This window comes from Odontesthes bonariensis, chromosome 7 (assembly GCF_027942865.1).
Source record: "Odontesthes bonariensis isolate fOdoBon6 chromosome 7, fOdoBon6.hap1, whole genome shotgun sequence".
In the NCBI taxonomy this organism is placed as follows: domain Eukaryota; kingdom Metazoa; phylum Chordata; class Actinopteri; order Atheriniformes; family Atherinopsidae; genus Odontesthes; species Odontesthes bonariensis.
Genome location: NC_134512.1, coordinates 2,739,041 through 2,761,821, shown reverse-complemented (window position 1 = coordinate 2,761,821; position 22,781 = coordinate 2,739,041). Strand labels below are relative to the sequence as shown.

At 47.8% G+C, this 22,781-nt stretch overlaps 1 protein-coding gene across 2 annotated transcripts in view; it reads right to left on the bottom strand.

Moving 5' to 3' along the window:
* Window positions 1–22,781, bottom strand: part of syt8 (synaptotagmin VIII) — a 56,851-nt gene that overhangs the window by 2,491 nt on the left and 31,579 nt on the right. For both annotated transcript variants that reach the window (XM_075469247.1, XM_075469248.1), the window contains one exon: window positions 303–436. In XM_075469247.1, coding sequence (XP_075325362.1) covers window positions 303–436 — 134 coding nt within the window. The remainder of the gene's footprint in view (window positions 1–302; window positions 437–22,781) is intronic.

Below are 22,781 nucleotides of genomic sequence, written 5' to 3'. Positions count from 1 at the left end.
GACGTGTTGTATGAGTGAGTGAATGTGGCTTGTAATGTAAAACCGCTTTGAGTGGTCAACTAGATGAGAAAAATGCTATATGAGTACAGTCTATTTGCCATTTAACCATTTCACAGAGCTCACTGTTCTACCAACAAAACTGAAAAAACTTGAAAAAAGCATATGCGGGTTGTGTTGCGGAAAATATCTTCTTGAGGTAGTAAAACTCAGAGAGATGGTCAAGATATTGATTTGATATTTTATTAAGACATTGCTATTGCATAAAACTTAAAGCAATATTTCTAATTATTTGTGACACTAACCTGTATTTGATCAAATGAAACATCAAAGGTGAAAGACTCATTGAAATAAGGATTCAGTGTCTTCTTTTTAATAGATGTCTTCCTTTTCTTCCACTTCCTCTTGTCCAGAGCCAGCTGCACCTTCACATATGGATCTACAAACACCACATGGAAGTCTTGCATTAAAGACAACACAGATACAGAAGAAGAATTACCTCAAAAAGATGAAAAATAAGACTTCAGAAAACATTGAAAATTCAAGGTTTCTTTAAAGAAACATTTCTTGGTCCACTGTTTAATGAATGTGAAGTCTGGGAATTTGTTTACTGACAGCTCTTTAAGATATTTAGTTTTTGTTTCTTTGATTGAGGCGATACATGTTATGACAAACTGCTCATTTTTATAATTTTAACTTTTCTTAATTTATTTGTCAGAAATACACAAGTTATAGGGGAAGTTGTCACAAACAAACAAAAAACAAAGACACTTTTCCAGCTGCCATGTCTGTTAGTTTTGTTAGGTTTTAAGTTCCGGCTTAGTCTTCAGTTTTTGCCATGTTTTCCTCCTGCCCTGCCTCCAGCTTCACTCACATCACCTGTGTTTCTCCCCTCAGATGCACTCCCTCACCAATCACCCCTCAGTATTTAGTCTCCAGGTTTTAGTTTTTTTCATATTCAGAGCCAGATCCTCAACGTCCCTCATGCTAAGACACCGTCACTGATGCCATGTCACAGCAATCTTTGTCCCTGTGAGGTTTGTCTCTTTGAGGTTTGTCCATGTGAGGTTTGTCTCTTTGAGGTTTGTCCGTGTGTGAGGTTTGTCCCTGTAAGGTTTGTCCCTGTAAGGTTTGTCCCCGTGAGGTTTGTCCCCGTGAGGTTTGTCCCTGTGAGGTTTGTCCGTGTGTGAGATTTGTCCCCGTGAGGTTTGTCCCTGTGAGGTTTGTCCCCGTCAGGTTTGTCCCCGTGTGAGGTTTGTCCCTGTGAGGTTTGTCCCTGTGAGGTTTGTCCGTGTGTGAGATTTGTCCCCGTGAGGTTTGTCCCTGTAAGGTTTGTCCCCGTGAGGTTTGTCCCTGTGAGGTTTGTCCGTGTGTGAGATTTGTCCCCGTGAGGTTTGTCCCTGTGAGGTTTGTCCCCGTCAGGTTTGTCCCCGTGTGAGGTTTGTCCCTGTGTGAGGTTTGTTCCTGTGAGGTTTGTCCCTGTGATTTTGTCCGTGTGTGAGGTTTGTCCCCGTGAGGTTTGTCCCCGTCAGGTTTGTCCCTGTGTGAAGTTTGTCCCCGTCAGGTTTGTCCCTGTGTGAGGTTTGTCCCTGTGAGGTTTGTCCGTGAGGTTTGTCAGTGAGGTTTGTCCGTGTGAAGTTTGTCTCTTTGAGGTTTGTCTCTGTGTGAGGTTTGTCTATGTAAGGTTTGTCTCTGTAAGGTTTGTCATGTGTGAGGTTTGTCCCTGTAAGGTTTGTCCCTGCAAGGTTTGTCCCCGTGAGGTATGTCCCTGTGAGGTTTATCCGTGTGTGAGGTTTGTCCCTGTAAGGTTTGTCCCCGTGAGGTTTGTCCCTGTGAGGTTTATCCGTGTGTGAGGTTTGTCCCCGTAAGGTTTGTCCGTGTGTGAGGTTTGTCCCCGTGAGGTTTGTCCCTGTGAGGTTTATCCGTGTGTGAGGTTTGTCCCCGTAAGGTTTGTCCGTGTGTGAGGTTTGTCCCCGTGAGGTTTGTCCCCATCAGGTTTGTCCCAGGGGACGTTTGTCCCTGTGTGAGGTTTGTCCCTGTGAGGTTTGTCCCCGTCAGGTTTGTCCCTGTGTGAGTTTTGTCCCTGTGAGGTTTGTCCCCGTGAGGTTTGTCCCTGTGTGAGGTTTGTCCCTGTGAGGTTTGTTTCTGTAAGGTTTGTCTCTGTAAGGTTTGTCATGTGTGAGGTTTGTCTCTGTAAGGTTTGTCCCTGTGAGGTTTGTCCCTGTGTGAGGTTTGTCCCTGTGAGGTTTGTTTCTGTAAGGTTTGTCTCTGTAAGGTTTGTCATGTGTGAGGTTTGTCTCTGTAAGGTTTGTCCCTGTGAGGTTTGTCCGTGTGTGAGGTTTGTCTCTTTGAGGTTTGTCCGTGTATGAGGTTTGTCTCTTTGAGGTTTGTCCGTGTGTGACGTTTGTCCCTGTGAAGTTTGTCTCTTTGAGGTTTGTCCCTTTGAGGTTTGTCCGTGTGAGGTTTGTCTCTTTTAAGGTTTGTCCGTGTGTGAGGTTTGTCCCTGTGAGGTTTGTCTCTGTAAGGTTTGTCCCTGTGAGGTTTGTCTCTTTGAGGTTTGTCCGTGTGTGAGGTTTGTCCGTGTGAGGTTTGTCTGTGTGAAGTTTGTCCCTGTGAGGTTTGTCTCTTTGAGGTTTGTCCTTGTGTGAGGTTTGTCTCTGTAAGGTTTGTCCGTGTGAGGTTTGTCTCTGTAAGGTTTGTCTCTGTGAGGTTTGTCCCTGTGAGGTTTCTCTCTTTGAGGTTTGTCCCTTTGAGGTTTGTCCGTGTGAGGTTTGTCTCTGTGAGGTTTGTCCCTGTGAGGTTTGTCTCTGTAAGGTTTGTCCCTGTGAGGTTTGTCTCTTTGAGGTTTGTCCCTGTGAGGTTTGTCTCTTTGAGGTTTGTCCGTGTGAGGTTTGTCTGTGTGAGGTTTGTCCCTGTGAGGTTTGTCTCTTTGAGGTTTGTCCGTGTGTGAGATTGTCTCTTTAAGGTTTGTCCGTGTCAGGTTTGTTTCTGTAAAGTTTGTCCGTGTGTGAGGTTTGTCTCTGTAAGATTTGTCCCTTTGAGGTTTGTCAGTGTGAGGTTTGTCCCTGTGTGAGGTTTGTCCGTGTGTGAGGTTTGTCCCTGAGGTTTGTCCGTGTGTGAGGTTTGTCTCTGTAAGACTTGTCCCTTTGAGGTTGGTCCCTGTCAGGTTTGTCCGTGTGAGGTTTGTCCCTGTGTGAGGTTTGTCCCTGTGAGGTTTGTCCCTGTGAAGTTTGTCCATGTGTGAGGTTTGTCCGTGTGAGGTTTGTCCGTGTGTGAGGTTTGTCCGTGTGTGAGGTTTGTCCGTGTGTGAGGTTTGTCCCCGTCAGGTTTGTCCCCGTCAGGTTTGTCTCCGTGTGAGGTTTGTCTCTTTGAGGTTTGTCTCTGTGTGAGGTTTGTCTCTGTGTGAGGTTTGTCTATGTAAGGTTTGTCATGTGTGAGGTTTGTCCCTGTAAGGTTTGTCCCTGTAAGGTTTGTCCCCGTGAGGTTTATCCGTGTGTGAGGTTTGTCCCCGTAAGGTTTGTCCGTGTGTGAGGTTTGTCCCCGCGAGGTTTGTCCCCGTATGAGGTTTATCCCCGTCAGGTTTGTCCCAGGGGACATTTGTCCCTGTGTGAGCTTTGTCCCTGTGAGGTTTGTCCCCGTGAGGTTTGTCCCCGTGTGAGGTTTGTCCCTGTGAGGTTTGTTTCTGTAAGGTTTGTCTCTGTAAGGTTTGTCATGTGTGAGGTTTGTCTCTGTAAGGTTTGTCCCTGTGAGGTTTGTCCCCGTGTGAGGTTTGTCCCTGTGAGGTTTGTTTCTGTAAGGTTTGTCTCTGTAAGGTTTGTCATGTATGATATTTGTCTCTGTAAGGTTTGTCTCTGTAAGGTTTGTCTCTCTAAGGTTTGTCCGTGTGTGACGTTTGTCTCTTTGAGGTTTGTCCGTGTGTGACGTTTGTCCCTGTGAAGTTTGTCCGTGTGTGACGTTTGTCCCTGTGAAGTTTGTCTCTTTGAGGTTTGTCCGTGTGTGAGGTTTGTCCCCGTGAGGTTTGTCTCTTTGAGGTTTGTCCGTGTGTGAGGTTTGTCTGTGTGAGGTTTGTCTGTGTAAGGTTTTTCCCTGTGAGGTTTGTCTCTTTGAGGTTTGTCCCTGTGAGGTTTGTCTCTGTAAGGTTTGTCCCTGTGAGGTTTGTCTCTGTAAGGTTTGTCCGTGTGAGGTTTTTCTCTTTGAGGTTTGTCCGTGTGTGACGTTTGTCTCTTTGAGGTTTGTCCGTGTGTGACGTTTGTCTCTTTGAGGTTTGTCCCTTTGAGGTTTGTCACTGTAAGGTTTGTCTCTGTGAGGTTTGTCCCTGTGAAGTTTCTCTCTTTGAGGTTTGTCCCTTTGAGGTTTGTCCCTTTGAGATTTGTCCGTGTGAGGTTTGTCCGTGTGAGGTTTGTCTCTGTGAGGTTTGTCCCTGTGAAGATTGTCTTTTTGAGGTTTGTCCGAGTGTGAGGTTTGTCCCTGTGAGGTTTGTCTCTGTAAGGTTTGACCCTGTGAGGTTTGTCCGTGTGAGGTTTGTTTGTGTGAGGTTTGTCCCTGTGAGGTTTGTCTCTTTGAGGTTTGTCCGTGTGTGAGGTTTGTCTCTGTAAGGTTTGTCTCTGTGAGGTTTGTCTCTTTGAGGTTTGTGTGTGTGAGGTTTGTCCCTTTGAGGTTTGTCTCTTTGAGGTTTGTCCGTGTGTGAGGTTTGTCCGTGTGAGGTTTGTTTCTGTAAGGTTTGTCCGTGTGTCAGGTTTGTCTCTGTAAGGTTTGTCCCTTTGAGGTTTGTAAGTGTGAGGTTTGTCCGTGTGTGAGGTTTGTCTCTGTAAGACTTGTCCCTTTGAGGTTTGTCCCTGTCAGGTTTGTCCCTGTCAGGTTTGTCCGTGTGAGGTTTGTCTCTGTAAGGTTTGTCCGTGTGAGGTTTGTCTCTGTAAGGTTTGTCCCTGTGAGGTTTGTCCCTTTGAGGTTTGTCCCTGTGAGGTTTGTCTCTTTGAGGTTTGTCCGTGTGAGGTTTTGTCTCTGTAAAGTTTGTCCATGTAAGGTTTGTCTCTGTGAGGTTTGTCTCTATGAGGTTTGTCTCTGTAAGGTTTGTCCGTGTGAGGTTTGTCCCTTTGAGGTTTGTCCGTGTGAGGTTTGTCTGTCAGGTTTGTCCCTGTGAGGTTTGTCCCTGACATTTGTCTGTGTATGAGGTTTGTCCGTGTGTGATGTTTGTCTCTGTAAGGTTTGTCCCTTTGAGGTTTGTCCGTGTGAGGTTTGTCTCTGTAAGGTTTGTCTCTTTAAGGTTTGTCCCTGTGAGATTTGTCTCTTTGAGGTTTGTCCCTTTGAGGTTTGTCCGTGTGAGGTTTGTCTCTGTAAGGTTTGTCGCTGTGAGGTTTGTCCCTGTGAGGATTGTCTCTTTGAGGTTTGTCCGTGTGTGAGGTTTGTCCCTGTGAGGTTTGTCTCTTTGAGGTTGGTCCGTGTGTGAGGTTTGTCCTTGTGAGGTTTGTCCCTGTGAGGTTTGTCTCTTTGAGGTTTGTTCCTGTGTGAGGTTTGTCTCTGTAAGGTTTGTCCGTGTGAAATTTTTTTCTGTCAGGTTTGTCCCTGTGAGGTTTGTCCGTGTGTGAGGTTTGTCACTGACATTTGTCCGTGTGTTAGGTCTGTCCGTGTGAGGTTTGTCTCTGTGAGGTTTGTCTCTGTAAGGTTTGTCCGTGTGAGGTTTGTCCCTTTGAGGTTTGTCCGTGTGAGGTTTGTCTGTCAGGTTTGTCCCTGTGAGGTTTGTCCGTGTGTGAGGTTTGTCCCTGTAATTTGTCCGTGTGTGTGGTTTGTCCGTGTATGAGGTTTGTCTCTGTCAGGTTTGTCACTGTCAGGTTTGTCCGTGTGTGAGGTTTGTCCCTGACATTTGTCCGTGTGTGTGGTTTGTCCGTGTATGAGGTTTGTCTCTGTAAGGTTTGTCCATGTAAGGTTTGTCTCTGTGAGGTTCGTCTCTGTGAGGTTTGTCCCTGTGAAGTTTGTCCCTGTGTGAGGTTTGTCCGTGTGTGAAGTTTTTCCCGGTGAGGTTTGTCTCTGTAAGGTTTGTCTCTGTGAGGTTTGTCCCTGTGAGGTTTGTCTCTGTGAGGTTTATCCATGTGAGGTTTGTCCATGTGAGGTTTTTCTCTTTGAGGTTTGTCCGTGTGTGAGGTTTGTCCATGTGAGGTTTGTCCCTGTAAGGTTTGTCTCTTTGAGGTTTGTCCGTGTGTGAGGTTTGTCTCTGTAAGGTTTGTCCGTGTCAGGTTTGTTTCTGTAAGGTTTGTCTCAGTGAGGTTTGTCCTTGACGTTTGTCCCTGTGTGAGATTTGTCCCTGTGTGAGGTTTGTCACTGTGTGAAGTTTGTCCCTGTGTGAGGTTTGTCCTTGACGTTTGTCCCTGTGTGAGATTTGTCCCTGTGTGAGGTTTGTCCCTGTGTGAGGTTTGTCCCTATGTGAGGTTTGTCCCCGTGAGGTTTGTCCGTGTTTGAGGTTTGTCCTTGAGGTTTGTCCTTGAGGTTTGTCCTTGAGGTTTGTCCGTGTGAGGTTTGTCCGTGTGAGGTTTGTCCGTGTGAGGTTTGTGCCTGTGAGGTTCGTCTCTGTAAGGTTTGTCCCTTTGAGGTTTGTCCCTTTGAGGTTTGTCTCTTTGAGGTTTGTCTGTGTGAGGTTTGTCTCTGTAAGGTTTGTCTCTGTAAGGTTTGTCTCTGTGAGGTTTGTCTCTGTATGGTTTGTCCGTGTGAGGTTTGTCTGTCAGGTTTGTCCCTGTGAGGTTTGTCCGTGTGTGAGGTTTGTCCCTGACATTTGTCCGTGTGTGAGGTTTGTCTCTGTAAGGTTTGTCCCTTTGAGGTTTGTCCCTGTGAGGTTTGTCTCTGAGGTTTGTCCGTGTGAGGTTTGTCTCTGTAAGGTTTGTCCGTGTGAGGTTTGTCCCTTTGAGGTTTGTCCGTGTGAGGTTTGTCTGTCAGGTTTGTCCCTGTGAGGTTTGTCCGTGTATGAGGTATGTCCGTGTGTGAGGTTTGTCCGTGTGAGGTTTGTCCCTGACATTTGTCCGTGTATGAGGTATGTCCTTGTGTGAGGTTTGTCCGTGTGAGGTTTGTCTCTGTAAGGTTTGTCCCTTTGAGGATTGTCTCTTTGAGGTTTGTCCGTGTTTGAGGTTTGTCCCTGTGAGGTTTGTCTCTTTGAGGTTTGTCCGTGTGTGAGGTTTGTCCGTGTGAGGTTTGTCCCTGTGAGGTTTGTCTCTTTGAGGTTTGTCCCTGTGTGAGGTTTGTCTCTGTAAGGTTTGTCCGTGTGAGGTATGTTTCTGTAAGGTTTGTCCGTGTGTAAGGTTTGTCTCTGTAGGGGTTGTCCCTTTGAGGTTTGTCAGTGTGAGGTTTGTCCCTGTGTGAGGTTTGTCCGTGTGTGAGGTTTGTCCCTGAGGTTTGTCCGTGTGTGAGGTTTGTCCCTGAGGTTTGTCCGTGTGTGAGGTTTGTCTCTGTAAGGTTTGTCCCTTTGAGGTTTGTCCCTGTGAGGTTTGTCTCTTTGAGGTTTGTCTGTGTGAGGTTTGTCTGTTAGGTTTGTCCCTGTGAGGTTTGTCTGTCAGGTTTGTCCCTGTGAGGTTTGTCTGTCAGGTTTGTACCTGTGAGGTTTGTCTGTCAGGTTTGTACTTGTGAGGTTTGTCCGTGTGTGAGGTTTGTCCCTGACATTTGTCCGTGTGTGAGGTTTGTCTCCGTAAGGTTTGTCCCTTTGAGATTTGTCCGTGTGAGGTTTGTCTCTGTAAGGTTTGTCCGTGTGAGGTTTGTCTCTGTGAGGTTTGTCCTTGTGAGGTTCGTCCGTGTGAGGTTTGTCTCGGTAAGGTTTGTCTCTGTGAGGTTTGTCTCTGTGAGGTTTGTCCGTGTGAGGTTTGTCTCTAAGGTTTGTCTCTGTGAGGTTTGTCCTTGAGGTTTGTCCCTGTGTGAGATTTGTCCCTGTGTTAGGTTTGTCCCTGTGTGAGGTTTGTCCCCGTGAGGTTTGTCCCTGTGAGGTTTGTCCCTGTGAGGTTTGTCTCTGTAAGGTTTGTCCCTTTGAGGTTTGTCCCTTTGAGGTTTGTCCCTGTGAGGTTTGTTTCTTTGAGGTTTGTCGCCGTGAGGTTTGTCCGTGTGTGAGGTTTGTCCCTGTGAAGTTTGTCCCCGTCAGGTTTGTCCCTGTGAGCTTTGTCCCCGTCAGGTTTGTCCCTGTGTGAGGTTTGTCCCCGTGATATTTGTCCCTGTGAGGTTTGTCCGTGTTTGAGGTTTGTCCCTGTGAGGTTTGTCCCTGTGTGAGGTTTGTCTTTTTAAGGTTTGTCCGCGTGAGGTTTGTCCCTTTGAGGTTTGTCCCTGTGAGGTTTGTCCCTGTGTGAGGTTTGTCTCTGTAAGGTTTGTCTCTGTAAGGTTTGTCCGCGTGAGGTTTGTCCCTTTGAGGTTTGTCCCTGTGAGGTTTGTCCCTGTGTGAGGTTTGTCTCTGTAAGGTTTGTCCGTGTGAGGTTTGTCCGTCTTTGAGGTTTGTCCGTGAGGTTTGTCCGTATGAGGTATGTCCCTTTGAGGTTTGTCCGTGTGAGGTTTGTGCCATTGAGGTTTGTCTCTTTGAGGTTTGTCTCATTGAGGTTTGTCCCTGTGAGGTTTGTCCCAGTGAGGTTTGTCCCAGTGAGGTTTGTCTCTGAGGTTTGTCCGTGTGAGGTTTGTCTCTGTAAGGTTTGTCTCTGTGAGGTTTGTCTCTGTGAGGTTTGTCTCTGTAAGGTTTGTCCCTGTGAGGTTTGTCTGTTAGGTTTGTACCTGTGAGGTTTGTCTGTCAGGTTTGTACCTGTGAGGTTTGTCCGTGTGTGAGGTTTGTCCCTGACATTTGTCCGTGTGTGAGGTTTGTCTCTGTAAGGTTTGTCCCTTTGAGATTTGTCCGTGTGAGGTTTGTCTCTGTAAGGTTTGTCCGTGTGAGGTTTGTCTCTGTGAGGTTTGTCCTTGTGAGGTTCGTCCGTGTGAGGTTTGTCTCGGTAAGGTTTGTCTCTGTGAGGTTTGTCTCTGTGAGGTTTGTCTCTGTGAGGTTTGTCCGTGTGAGGTTTGTCTCTAAGGTTTGTCTCTGTGAGGTTTGTCCTTGAGGTTTGTCCCTGTGTGAGATTTGTCCCTGTGAGGTTTGTGCCTGTGAGGTTTGTCTCTGTAAGGTTTGTCCCTTTGAGGTTTGTCCCTTTGAGGTTTGTCCCTGTGAGGTTTGTCTCTTTGAGGTTTGTCCCTGTATGAGGTTTGTCCCTGTATGAGGTTTTTTTCTTTGAGGTTTGTCCCCGTGAGGTTTGTCCGTGTGTGAGGTTTGTCCCTGTGAAGTTTGTCCCCGTCAGGTTTGTCCCTGTGAGGTTTTTCCCTTTGAGGTTTGTGCCTGTGAGGTTTGTCCGTGTGTGAGGTTTGTCCCTTTGAGGTTTGTCCCTTTGATGTTTGTCCGTTTGAGGTTTGTCCCTGTGTGAGGTTTGTCTTTTTAAGGTTTGTCCGCGTGAGGTTTGTCCGCGTGAGGTTTGTCCCTTTGAGGTTTGTCTCTTTGAGGTTTGTCCCTGTGTGAGGTTTGTCTCTGTAAGGTTTGTCCGCGTGAGGTTTGTCCCTTTGAGGTTTGTCCCTGTGAGGTTTGTCCCTGTGTGAGGTTTGTCTCTGTAAGGTTTGTCCGCGTGAGGTTTGTCCCTTTGAGGTTTGTCCCCGTGAGGTTTGTCCGTGTGAGGTTTGTCCGTCTTTGAGGTTTGTCCGTCTTTGAGGTTTGTCCGTGAGGTTTGTCCGTGTGAGGTTTGTGCCTTTGAGGTTTGTCTCTCTGAGGTTTGTCCCTGTGAGGTTTGTCCCAGTGAGGTTTGTCTCTTTGAGGTTTGTCCGTGTGAGGTTTGTCTCTGTAAGGTTTGTCTCTGTGAGGTTTGTCTCTGTGAGGTTTGTCCCTGTGAGTTTTGTCCCTGTGTGAGGTTTGTCTCTTTGAGGTTTGTCCCTGTGTGAGGTTTGTCTCTGTAAGGTTTGTCCGCGTGAGGTTTTTCCCTTTGAGGTTTGTCCCTGTGAGGTTTGTCCCTGTGTGAGGTTTGTCTCTGTAAGGTTTGTCCGCGTGAGGTTTGTCCCTTTGAGGTTTGTCCCCGTGAGGTTTGTCCGTGTGAGGTTTGTCCGTCTTTGAGGTTTGTCCGTGAGGTTTGTCCGTGTGAGGTTTGTCCCTTTGAGGTTTGTCCCTTTGAGGTTTGTCCGTGTGAGGTTTGTGCCTGTGAGGATTGTCTCTGTTAGGTTTGTCCCTTTGAGGTTTGTCCCTGTGAGGTTTGTCTCTGTAAGGTTTGTCTCTGTAAGGTTTGTCCGCGTGAGGTTTGTCCCTTTGAGGTTTGTCCCTGTGAGGTTTGTCCCTGTGAGGTTTGTCCCTGTGTGAGGTTTGTCTCTGTAAGGTTTGTCCGCGTGAGGTTTGTCCCTTTGAGGTTTGTCCCCGTGAGGTTTGTCCGTGTGAGGTCTGTCTGTCTTTGAGGTTTGTCCGTCTTTGAGGTTTGTCCGTGAGGTTTGTCCGTGTGAGGTTTGTGCCTTTGAGGTTTGTCTCTTTGAGGTTTGTCCCTGTGAGGTTTGTCCCTGTGAGGTTTGTCCCAGTGAGGTTTGTCTCTTTGAGGTTTGTCCGTGTGAGGTTTGTCTCTGTAAGGTTTGTCTCTGTAAGGTTTGTCTCTGTGAGGTTTGTCTCTGTGAGGTTTGTCCCTGTGAGGTTTGTCTGTCAGGTTTGTACCTGTGAGGTTTGTCCGTGTGTGAGGTTTGTCCCTGACATTTGTCCGTGTGTGAGGTTCGTCTCTGTAAGGTTTGTCCCTTTGAGATTTGTCCGTGTGAGGTTTGTCTCTGTAAGGTTTGTCCGTGTGAGGTTTGTCTCTGTGAGGTTTGTCCTTGTGAGGTTCGTCCGTATGAGGTTTGTCTTGGTAAGGTTTGTCTCTGTGAGGTTTGTCTCTGTGAGGTTTGTCCGTGTGAGGTTTGTCCGTGTGAGGTTTGTCTCTAAGGTTTGTCTCTGTGAGGTTTGTCCTTGAGGTTTGTCCCTGTGTGAGATTTGTCCCTGTGTTAGGTTTGTCCCTGTGTGAGGTTTGTCCCTGTGAGGTTTGTGCCTGTGAGGTTTGTCTCTGTAAGGTTAGTCCCTTTGAGGTTTGTCCCTTTGAGGTTTGTCCCTGTGAGGTTTGTCTCTTTGAGGTTTGTCCCTGTATGAGGTTTGTCCCTGTATGAGGTTTGTTTCTTTGAGGTTTGTCCCCGTGAGGTTTGTCCCTGTGAGGTTTTTCCCTTTGAGGTTTGTCCCTGTGAGCTTTGTCCCCGTCAGGTTTGTCCCTGTGTGAGGTTTGTCCCCGTGAGATTTGTCCCTTTGAGGTTTGTCCGTGTTTGAGGTTTGTCCCTGTGAGGTTTGTCCGTGTGTGAGGTTTGTCCCTTTGATGTTTGTCCGTGTGAGGTTTGTCCCTGTGTGAGGTTTGTCTTTTTAAGGTTTGTCCGCGTGAGGTTTGTCCCTTTGAGGTTTGTCCCTGTGAGGTTTGTCCCTGTGTGAGGTTTGTCTCTTTGAGGTTTGTCCCTGTGTGAGGTTTGTCTCTGTAAGGTTTGTCCGCGTGAGGTTTGTCCCTTTGAGGTTTGTCCCTGTGAGGTTTGTCCCTGTGTGAGGTTTGTCTCTGTAAGGTTTGTCCGCGTGAGGTTTGTCCCTTTGAGGTTTGTCCCCGTGAGGTTTGTCCGTGTGAGGTTTGTCCGTCTTTGAGGTTTGTTCGTGAGGTTTGTCCGTGTGAGGTTTGTCCCTTTGAGGTTTGTCCCTTTGAGGTTTGTCCGTGTGAGGTTTGTGCCTGTGAGGATTGTCTCTGTTAGGTTTGTCCCTTTGAGGTTTGTCCCTGTGAGGTTTGTCTCTGTAAGGTTTGTCTCTGTAAGGTTTGTCTCTGTAAGGTTTGTCTGTGTGAGGTTTGTCTCTGTAAGGTTTGTCCGTGTGAGGTTTGTCTGTCAGGTTTGTCCCTGTGAGGTTTGTCTGTCAGGTTTGTCCCTGTGAGGTTTGTCCGTGTGTGAGGTTTGTCCCTGACATTTGTCCGTGTGTGAGGTTTGTCTCTGTAAGGTTTGTCCGCGTGAGGTTTGTCCCTTTGAGGTTTGTCCTCGTGAGGTTTGTCCGTGTGAGGTTTGTCTGTCAGGTTTGTCCCTGTGAGGTTTGTCTGTAAGGTTTGTCCCTTTGAGGTTTGTCCGTGTGATGTTTGTCTCTGTAAGGTTTGTCTCTGTGAGGTTTGTCCCTGTGAGGTTTGTCTCTTTGAGGTTTGTCCCTTTGAGGTTTGTCCCTTTGAGGTTTGTGCGTGTGAGGTTTGTCTCTGTAAGGTTTGTCTCTGTGAGGTTTGTCCCTGTGAGGATTGTCTCTTCTAGGTTTGTCCGTGTGTGAGGTTTGTCCCTGTGAGGTTTGTCTCTGTAAGGTTTGTCCCTGTGAGGTTTGTCTCTTTGAGGTTTGTCCGTGTGTGAGGTTTGTCCGTGTGAGGTTTGTCTGTGTGAGGTTTGTCCCTGTGATGTTTGTCCGTGTGTGAGGTTTGTCTCTGTAAGGTTTGTCCCTTTGTGAGGTTTCTCCCTTTGTGAGGTTTGTCCCTGTGTGAGGTTTGTCTCTGTAGTGGTTGTCCATGTGAGGTTTGTCTCTGTAAGGTTTGTCCCTTTTAGGTTTGTCAGTGTGAGGTTTGTCCCTGTGTGAGGTTTGTCCGTGTGTGAGGTTTGTCCCTGAGGTTTGTCCATGTGTGAGGTTTGTCTCTGTAAGGTTTGTCCCTTTGAGGTTTGTCTTTGTCAGGTTTGTCCGTGTGAGGTTTGTCTCTGTAAGGTTTGTCTCTGTGAGGTTTGTCCGTTTGAAGTTTGTCTGTCAGGTTTGTCTCTGTGAGGTTTGTCCCTGTGAGGTTTGTCTCTTTGAGGTTTGTCCCTTTGAGGTTTGTGCGTGTGAGGTTTGTCTCTGTAAGGTTTGTCCCTGTGAGGATTGTCTCTTTGAGGTTTGTCCGTGTGTGAGGTTTGTCCCTGTGAGGTTTGTCTCTGTAAGGTTTGTCCCTGTGAGGTTTGTCTCTTTGAAGTTTGTCCGTGTGTGAGGTTTGTCCGTGTGAGGTTTGTCTGTGTGAGGTTTGTCCCTGTGAGGTTTGTCCGTGTGTGAGGTTTGTCTCTGTAAGGTTTGTCAGAGTGAGGTTTGATTCTGTAAGGTTTGTCCCTGTGTGAGGTTTGTCTCTGTGAGGTTTGTCCCTTTGTGAGGTTTGTCCCTGTGTGGGGTTTGTCTCTGTAGTGGTTGTCCATGTGAGGTTTGTCTCTGTAATGTTTGTCCCTTTGAGGTTTGTCTTTGTCAGGTTTGTCCGTGTGAGGTTTGTCTCTGTAAGGTTTGTCTCTGTGAGGTTTGTCCGTGTGAAGTTTGTCTGTCAGGTTTGTCCCTGTGAGGTTTGTCCGTGTGTGAGGTTTGTCCCTGTGAGGTTTGTCCGTGTGTGAGGTTTGTCCCTTTGAGGTTTGTCCCTTTGATGTTTGTCCGTTTGAGGTTTGTCCCTGTGTGAGGTTTGTCTTTTTAAGGTTTGTCCGCGTGAGGTTTGTCCGCGTGAGGTTTGTCCCTTTGAGGTTTGTCTCTTTGAGGTTTGTCCCTGTGTGAGGTTTGTCTCTGTAAGGTTTGTCCGCGTGAGGTTTGTCCCTTTGAGGTTTGTCCCTGTGAGGTTTGTCCCTGTGTGAGGTTTGTCTCTGTAAGGTTTGTCCGCGTGAGGTTTGTCCCTTTGAGGTTTGTCCCCGTGAGGTTTGTCCGTGTGAGGTTTGTCCGTCTTTGAGGTTTGTCCGTGAGGTTTGTCCGTGTGAGGTTTGTGCCTTTGAGGTTTGTCTCTCTGAAGTTTGTCCCTGTGAGGTTTGTCCCAGTGAGGTTTGTCTCTTTGAGGTTTGTCCGTGTGAGGTTTGTCTCTGTAAGGTTTGTCTCTGTGAGGTTTGTCTCTGTGAGGTTTGTCCCTGTGAGGTTTGTCTGTCAGGTTTGTACCTGTGAGGTTTGTCCGTGTGTGAGGTTTGTCCCTGACATTTTTCCGTGTGTGAGGTTCGTCTCTGTAAGGTTTGTCCCTTTGAGATTTGTCCGTGTGAGGTTTGTCTCTGTAAGGTTTGTCCGTGTGAGGTTTGTCTCTGTGAGGTTTGTCTTTGTCAGGTTTGTCCGTGTGAGGTTTGTCTCTGTAAGGTTTGTCTCTGTGAGGTTTGTCCGTGTGAAGTTTGTCTGTCAGGTTTGTCCCTGTGAGGTTTGTCCGTGTGTGAGGTTTGTCCCTGTGAGGTTTGTCCGTGTGTGAGGTTTGTCCCTTTGAGGTTTGTCCCTTTGATGTTTGTCCGTTTGAGGTTTGTCCCTGTGTGAGGTTTGTCTTTTTAAGGTTTGTCCGCGTGAGGTTTGTCCGCGTGAGGTTTGTCCCTTTGAGGTTTGTCTCTTTGAGGTTTGTCCCTGTGTGAGGTTTGTCTCTGTAAGGTTTGTCCGCGTGAGGTTTGTCCCTTTGAGGTTTGTCCCTGTGAGGTTTGTCCCTGTGTGAGGTTTGTCTCTGTAAGGTTTGTCCGCGTGAGGTTTGTCCCTTTGAGGTTTGTCCCCGTGAGGTTTGTCCGTGTGAGGTTTGTCCGTCTTTGAGGTTTGTCCGTGAGGTTTGTCCGTGTGAGGTTTGTGCCTTTGAGGTTTGTCTCTCTGAAGTTTGTCCGTGTGAGGTTTGTCCGTCTTTGAGGTTTGTCCGTGAGGTTTGTCTCTTTGAGGTTTGTCCCTTTGAGGTTTGTCCCTGTGAGGTTTGTCTCTTTGAGGTTTGTCCCTGTATGAGGTTTGTCCCTGTATGAGGTTTGTTTCTTTGAGGTTTGTCCCCGTGAGGTTTGTCCCTGTGAGGTTTTTCCCTTTGAGGTTTGTCCCTGTGAGCTTTGTCCCCGTCAGGTTTGTCCCTGTGTGAGGTTTGTCCCCGTGAGATTTGTCCCTTTGAGGTTTGTCCGTGTTTGAGGTTTGTCCCTGTGAGGTTTGTCCGTGTGTGAGGTTTGTCCCTTTGATGTTTGTCCGTGTGAGGTTTGTCCCTGTGTGAGGTTTGTCTTTTTAAGGTTTGTCCGCGTGAGGTTTGTCCCTTTGAGGTTTGTCCCTGTGAGGTTTGTCCCTGTGTGAGGTTTGTCTCTTTGAGGTTTGTCCCTGTGTGAGGTTTGTCTCTGTAAGGTTTGTCCGCGTGAGGTTTGTCCCTTTGAGGTTTGTCCCTGTGAGGTTTGTCCCTGTGTGAGGTTTGTCTCTGTAAGGTTTGTCCGCGTGAGGTTTGTCCCTTTGAGGTTTGTCCCCGTGAGGTTTGTCCGTGTGAGGTTTGTCCGTCTTTGAGGTTTGTTCGTGAGGTTTGTCCGTGTGAGGTTTGTCCCTTTGAGGTTTGTCCCTTTGAGGTTTGTCCGTGTGAGGTTTGTGCCTGTGAGGATTGTCTCTGTTAGGTTTGTCCCTTTGAGGTTTGTCCCTGTGAGGTTTGTCTCTGTAAGGTTTGTCTCTGTAAGGTTTGTCTCTGTAAGGTTTGTCTGTGTGAGGTTTGTCTCTGTAAGGTTTGTCCGTGTGAGGTTTGTCTGTCAGGTTTGTCCCTGTGAGGTTTGTCTGTCAGGTTTGTCCCTGTGAGGTTTGTCCGTGTGTGAGGTTTGTCCCTGACATTTGTCCGTGTGTGAGGTTTGTCTCTGTAAGGTTTGTCCGCGTGAGGTTTGTCCCTTTGAGGTTTGTCCTCGTGAGGTTTGTCCGTGTGAGGTTTGTCTGTCAGGTTTGTCCCTGTGAGGTTTGTCTGTAAGGTTTGTCCCTTTGAGGTTTGTCCGTGTGATGTTTGTCTCTGTAAGGTTTGTCTCTGTGAGGTTTGTCCCTGTGAGGTTTGTCTCTTTGAGGTTTGTCCCTTTGAGGTTTGTCCCTTTGAGGTTTGTGCGTGTGAGGTTTGTCTCTGTAAGGTTTGTCTCTGTGAGGTTTGTCCCTGTGAGGATTGTCTCTTCTAGGTTTGTCCGTGTGTGAGGTTTGTCCCTGTGAGGTTTGTCTCTGTAAGGTTTGTCCCTGTGAGGTTTGTCTCTTTGAGGTTTGTCCGTGTGTGAGGTTTGTCCGTGTGAGGTTTGTCTGTGTGAGGTTTGTCCCTGTGATGTTTGTCCGTGTGTGAGGTTTGTCTCTGTAAGGTTTGTCCCTTTGTGAGGTTTCTCCCTTTGTGAGGTTTGTCCCTGTGTGAGGTTTGTCTCTGTAGTGGTTGTCCATGTGAGGTTTGTCTCTGTAAGGTTTGTCCCTTTTAGGTTTGTCAGTGTGAGGTTTGTCCCTGTGTGAGGTTTGTCCGTGTGTGAGGTTTGTCCCTGAGGTTTGTCCATGTGTGAGGTTTGTCTCTGTAAGGTTTGTCCCTTTGAGGTTTGTCTTTGTCAGGTTTGTCCGTGTGAGGTTTGTCTCTGTAAGGTTTGTCTCTGTGAGGTTTGTCCGTTTGAAGTTTGTCTGTCAGGTTTGTCTCTGTGAGGTTTGTCCCTGTGAGGTTTGTCTCTTTGAGGTTTGTCCCTTTGAGGTTTGTGCGTGTGAGGTTTGTCTCTGTAAGGTTTGTCCCTGTGAGGATTGTCTCTTTGAGGTTTGTCCGTGTGTGAGGTTTGTCCCTGTGAGGTTTGTCTCTGTAAGGTTTGTCCCTGTGAGGTTTGTCTCTTTGAAGTTTGTCCGTGTGTGAGGTTTGTCCGTGTGAGGTTTGTCTGTGTGAGGTTTGTCCCTGTGAGGTTTGTCCGTGTGTGAGGTTTGTCTCTGTAAGGTTTGTCAGAGTGAGGTTTGATTCTGTAAGGTTTGTCCCTGTGTGAGGTTTGTCTCTGTGAGGTTTGTCCCTTTGTGAGGTTTGTCCCTGTGTGGGGTTTGTCTCTGTAGTGGTTGTCCATGTGAGGTTTGTCTCTGTAATGTTTGTCCCTTTGAGGTTTGTCTTTGTCAGGTTTGTCCGTGTGAGGTTTGTCTCTGTAAGGTTTGTCTCTGTGAGGTTTGTCCGTGTGAAGTTTGTCTGTCAGGTTTGTCCCTGTGAGGTTTGTCCGTGTGTGAGGTTTGTCCCTGTGAGGTTTGTCCGTGTGTGAGGTTTGTCCCTTTGAGGTTTGTCCCTTTGATGTTTGTCCGTTTGAGGTTTGTCCCTGTGTGAGGTTTGTCTTTTTAAGGTTTGTCCGCGTGAGGTTTGTCCGCGTGAGGTTTGTCCCTTTGAGGTTTGTCTCTTTGAGGTTTGTCCCTGTGTGAGGTTTGTCTCTGTAAGGTTTGTCCGCGTGAGGTTTGTCCCTTTGAGGTTTGTCCCTGTGAGGTTTGTCCCTGTGTGAGGTTTGTCTCTGTAAGGTTTGTCCGCGTGAGGTTTGTCCCTTTGAGGTTTGTCCCCGTGAGGTTTGTCCGTGTGAGGTTTGTCCGTCTTTGAGGTTTGTCCGTGAGGTTTGTCCGTGTGAGGTTTGTGCCTTTGAGGTTTGTCTCTCTGAAGTTTGTCCCTGTGAGGTTTGTCCCAGTGAGGTTTGTCTCTTTGAGGTTTGTCCGTGTGAGGTTTGTCTCTGTAAGGTTTGTCTCTGTGAGGTTTGTCTCTGTGAGGTTTGTCCCTGTGAGGTTTGTCTGTCAGGTTTGTACCTGTGAGGTTTGTCCGTGTGTGAGGTTTGTCCCTGACATTTTTCCGTGTGTGAGGTTCGTCTCTGTAAGGTTTGTCCCTTTGAGATTTGTCCGTGTGAGGTTTGTCTCTGTAAGGTTTGTCCGTGTGAGGTTTGTCTCTGTGAGGTTTGTCTTTGTCAGGTTTGTCCGTGTGAGGTTTGTCTCTGTAAGGTTTGTCTCTGTGAGGTTTGTCCGTGTGAAGTTTGTCTGTCAGGTTTGTCCCTGTGAGGTTTGTCCGTGTGTGAGGTTTGTCCCTGTGAGGTTTGTCCGTGTGTGAGGTTTGTCCCTTTGAGGTTTGTCCCTTTGATGTTTGTCCGTTTGAGGTTTGTCCCTGTGTGAGGTTTGTCTTTTTAAGGTTTGTCCGCGTGAGGTTTGTCCGCGTGAGGTTTGTCCCTTTGAGGTTTGTCTCTTTGAGGTTTGTCCCTGTGTGAGGTTTGTCTCTGTAAGGTTTGTCCGCGTGAGGTTTGTCCCTTTGAGGTTTGTCCCTGTGAGGTTTGTCCCTGTGTGAGGTTTGTCTCTGTAAGGTTTGTCCGCGTGAGGTTTGTCCCTTTGAGGTTTGTCCCCGTGAGGTTTGTCCGTGTGAGGTTTGTCCGTCTTTGAGGTTTGTCCGTGAGGTTTGTCCGTGTGAGGTTTGTGCCTTTGAGGTTTGTCTCTCTGAAGTTTGTCCGTGTGAGGTTTGTCCGTCTTTGAGGTTTGTCCGTGAGGTTTGTCCGTGTGAGGTTTGTGCCTTTGAGGTTTGTCTCTCTGAAGTTTGTCCCTGTGAGGTTTGTCCCAGTGAGGTTTGTCTCTTTGAGGTTTGTCCGTGTGAGGTTTGTCTCTGTAAGGTTTGTCTCTGTGAGGTTTGTCTCTGTGAGGTTTGTCCCTGTGAGGTTTGTCTGTCAGGTTTGTACCTGTGAGGTTTGTCCGTGTGTGAGGTTTGTCCCTGACATTTTTCCGTGTGTGAGGTTCGTCTCTGTAAGGTTTGTCCCTTTGAGATTTGTCCGTGTGAGGTTTGTCTCTGTAAGGTTTGTCCGTGTGAGGTTTGTCTCTGTGAGGTTTGTCCTTGTGAGGTTCGTCCGTATGAGGTTTGTCTTGGTAAGGTTTGTCTCTGTGAGGTTTGTCTCTGTGAGGTTTGTCTCTGTGAGGTTTGTCCGTGTGAGGTTTGTCCGTGTGAGGTTTGTCTCTAAGGTTTGTCTCTGTGAGGTTTGTCCTTGAGGTTTGTCCCTGTGTGAGATTTGTCCCTGTGTTAGGTTTGTCCCTGTGTGAGGTTTGTCCCCGTGAGGTTTGTGCCTGTGAGGTTTGTCTCTGTAAGGTTAGTCCCTTTGAGGTTTGTCCCTTTGAGGTTTGTCCCTGTGAGGTTTGTCTCTTTGAGGTTTGTCCCTGTATGAGGTTTGTCCCTGTATGAGGTTTGTTTCTTTGAGGTTTGTCCCCGTGAGGTTTGTCCGTGTGTGAGGTTTTTCCCTGTGAAGTTTGTCCCCGTCAGGTTTGTCCCTGTGAGGTTTTTCCCTTTGAGGTTTGTCCCTGTTAGCTTTGTCCCTGTGAGCTTTGTCCCCGTCAGGTTTGTCCCTGTGTGAGGTTTGTCCCCGTGAGATTTGTCCCTTTGAGGTTTGTCCGTGTTTGAGGTTTGTCCCTGTGAGGTTTGTCCGTGTGTGAGGTTTGTCCCTTTGATGTTTGTCCGTGTGAGGTTTGTCCCTGTGTGAGGTTTGTCTTTTTAAGGTTTGTCCGCGTGAGGTTTGTCCCTTTGAGGTTTGTCCCTGTGAGGTTTGTCCCTGTGTGAGGTTTGTCTCTTTGAGGTTTGTCCCTGTGTGAGGTTTGTCTCTGTAAGGTTTGTCCGCGTGAGGTTTGTCCCTTTGAGGTTTGTCCCTGTGAGGTTTGTCCCTGTGTGAGGTTTGTCTCTGTAAGGTTTGTCCGCGTGAGGTTTGTCCGTGTGAGGTTTGTCCGTCTTTGAGGTTTGTCCGTGAGGTTTGTCCGTGTGAGGTTTGTCCCTTTGAGGTTTGTCCCTTTGAGGTTTGTCCGTGTGAGGTTTGTGCCTGTGAGGATTGTCTCTGTTAGGTTTGTCCCTTTGAGGTTTGTCCCTGTGAGGTTTGTCTCTGTAAGGTTTGTCTCTGTAAGGTTTGTCCGCGTGAGGTTTGTCCCTTTGAGGTTTGTCCCTGTGAGGTTTGTCCCTGTGTGAGGTTTGTCTCTGTAAGGTTTGTCCGCGTGAGGTTTGTCCCTTTGAGGTTTGTCCCCGTGAGGTTTGTCCGTGTGAGGTTTGTCCGTCTTTGAGGTTTGTCCGTCTTTGAGGTTTGTCCGTCTTTGAGGTTTGTCCGTGTGAGGTTTGTGCCTTTGAGGTTTGTCTCTTTGAGGTTTGTCCCTGTGAGGTTTGTCCGTGTGAGGTTTGTCTCTGTAAGGTTTGTCTCTGTGAGGTTTGTCTCTGTGAGGTTTGTCCCTGTGAGGTTTGTCTGTGAGGTTTGTACCTGTGAGGTTTGTCCCTGACATTTGTCCGTGTGTGAGGTTCGTCTCTGTAAGGTTTGTCCCTTTGAGATTTGTCCGTGTGAGGTTTGTCTCTGTAAGGTTTGTCCGTGTGAGGTTTGTCTCTGTGAGGTTTGTCCTTGTGAGGTTCGTCGGTATGAGGTTTGTCTTGGTAAGGTTTGTCTCTGTGAGGTTTGTCTCTTTGAGGTTTGTCCGTGTGAGGTTTGTCCGTGTGAGGTTTGTCTCTAAGGTTTGTCTCTGTGAGGTTTGTCCTTGAGGTTTGTCCCTGTGTGAGATTTGTCCCTGTGTTAGGTTTGTCCCTGTGTGAGGTTTGTCCCCGTGAGGTTTGTACCTGTGAGGTTTGTCCGTGTGTGAGGTTTGTCCCTTTGAGGTTTGTCCCTTTGATGTTTGTCCGTTTGAGGTTTGTCCCTGTGTGAGGTTTGTCTTTTTAAGGTTTGTCCGCGTGAGGTTTGTCCGCGTGAGGTTTGTCCCTTTGAGGTTTGTCTCTTTGAGGTTTGTCCCTGTGTGAGGTTTGTCTCTGTAAGGTTTGTCCGCGTGAGGTTTGTCCCTTTGAGGTTTGTCCCTGTGAGGTTTGTCCCTGTGTGAGGTTTGTCTCTGTAAGGTTTGTCCGCGTGAGGTTTGTCCCTTTGAGGTTTGTCCCCGTGAGGTTTGTCCGTGTGAGGTTTGTCCGTCTTTGAGGTTTGTCCGTCTTTGAGGTTTGTCCGTGAGGTTTGTCCGTGTGAGGTTTGTGCCTTTGAGGTTTGTCTCTCTGAGGTTTGTCCCAGTGAGGTTTGTCTCTTTGAGGTTTGTCCGTGTGAGGTTTGTCTCTGTAAGGTTTGTCTCTGTAAGGTTTGTCTCTGTGAGGTTTGTCTCTGTGAGGTTTGTCTCTGTGAGGTTTGTCCCTGTGAGGTTTGTCTGTCAGGTTTGTACCTGTGAGGTTTGTCCGTGTGTGAGGTTTGTCCCTGACATTTGTCCGTGTGTGAGGTTCGTCTCTGTAAGGTTTGTCCCTTTGAGATTTGTCCGTGTGAGGTTTGTCTCTGTAAGGTTTGTCCGTGTGAGGTTTGTCTCTGTGAGGTTTGTCCTTGTGAGGTTCGTCCGTATGAGGTTTGTCTTGGTAAGGTTTGTCTCTGTGAGGTTTGTCTCTGTGAGGTTTGTCCGTGTGAGGTTTGTCCGTGTGAGGTTTGTCTCTAAGGTTTGTCTCTGTGAGGTTTGTCCTTGAGGTTTGTCCCTGTGTGAGATTTGTCCCTGTGTTAGGTTTGTCCCTGTGTGAGGTTTGTCCCCGTGAGGTTTGTGCCTGTGAGGTTTGTCTCTGTAAGGTTAGTCCCTTTGAGGTTTGTCCCTTTGAGGTTTGTCCCTGTGAGGTTTGTCTCTTTGAGGTTTGTCCCTGTATGAGGTTTGTCCCTGTATGAGGTTTGTTTCTTTGAGGTTTGTCCCCGTGAGGTTTGTCCGTGTGTGAGGTTTTTCCCTGTGAAGTTTGTCCCCGTCAGGTTTGTCCCTGTGAGGTTTTTCCCTTTGAGGTTTGTCCCTGTGAGCTTTGTCCCCGTCAGGTTTGTCCCTGTGTGAGGTTTGTCCCCGTGAGATTTGTCCCTTTGAGGTTTGTCCGTGTTTGAGGTTTGTCCCTGTGAGGTTTGTCCGTGTGTGAGGTTTGTCCCTTTGATGTTTGTCCGTGTGAGGTTTGTCCCTGTGTGAGGTTTGTCTTTTTAAGGTTTGTCCGCGTGAGGTGTGTCCCTTTGAGGTTTGTCCCTGTGAGGTTTGTCCCTGTGTGAGGTTTGTCTCTTTGAGGTTTGTCCCTGTGTGAGGTTTGTCTCTGTAAGGTTTGTCCGCGTGAGGTTTTTCCCTTTGAGGTTTGTCCCTGTGAGGTTTGTCCCTGTGTGAGGTTTGTCTCTGTAAGGTTTGTCCGCGTGAGGTTTGTCCCTTTGAGGTTTGTCCCCGTGAGGTTTGTCCGTGTGAGGTTTGTCCGTCTTTGAGGTTTGTCCGTGAGGTTTGTCCGTGTGAGGTTTGTCCCTTTGAGGTTTGTCCCTTTGAGGTTTGTCCGTGTGAGGTTTGTGCCTGTGAGGATTGTCTCTGTTAGGTTTGTCCCTTTGAGGTTTGTCCCTGTGAGGTTTGTCTCTGTAAGGTTTGTCTCTGTAAGGTTTGTCCGCGTGAGGTTTGTCCCTTTGAGGTTTGTCCCTGTGAGGTTTGTCCCTGTGTGAGGTTTGTCTCTGTAAGGTTTGTCCGCGTGAGGTTTGTCCCTTTGAGGTTTGTCCCCGTGAGGTTTGTCCGTGTGAGGTTTGTCCGTCTTTGAGGTTTGTCCGTGAGGTTTGTCCGTGTGAGGTTTGTGCCTTTGAGGTTTGTCTCTTTGAGGTTTGTCCCTGTGAGGTTTGTCCCAGTGAGGTTTGTCTCTTTGAGGTTTGTCCGTGTGAGGTTTGTCTCTGTAAGGTTTGTCTCTGTAAGGTTTGTCTCTGTGAGGTTTGTCTCTGTGAGGTTTGTCTCTGTGAGGTTTGTCCCTGTGAGGTTTGTCTGTCAGGTTTGTACCTGTGAGGTTTGTCCGTGTGTGAGGTTTGTCCCTGACATTTGTCCGTGTGTGAGGTTCGTCTCTGTAAGGTTTGTCCCTTTGAGATTTGTCCGTGTGAGTTTTGTCTCTGTAAGGTTTGTCTCTGTGAGGTTTGTCTCTGTGAGGTTTGTCCGTGTGAGGTTTGTCCGTGTGAGGTTTGTCCGTGTGAGGTTTGTCTCTAAGGTTTGTCTCTGTGAGGTTTGTCCTTGAGGTTTGTCCCTGTGTGAGATTTGTCCCTGTGTTAGGTTTGTCCCTGTGTGAGGTTTGTCCCTGTGTGAGGTTTGTCCCCGTGAGGTTTGTGCCTGTGAGGTTTGTCTCTGTAAGGTTAGTCCCTTTGAGGTTTGTCCCTTTGAGGTTTGT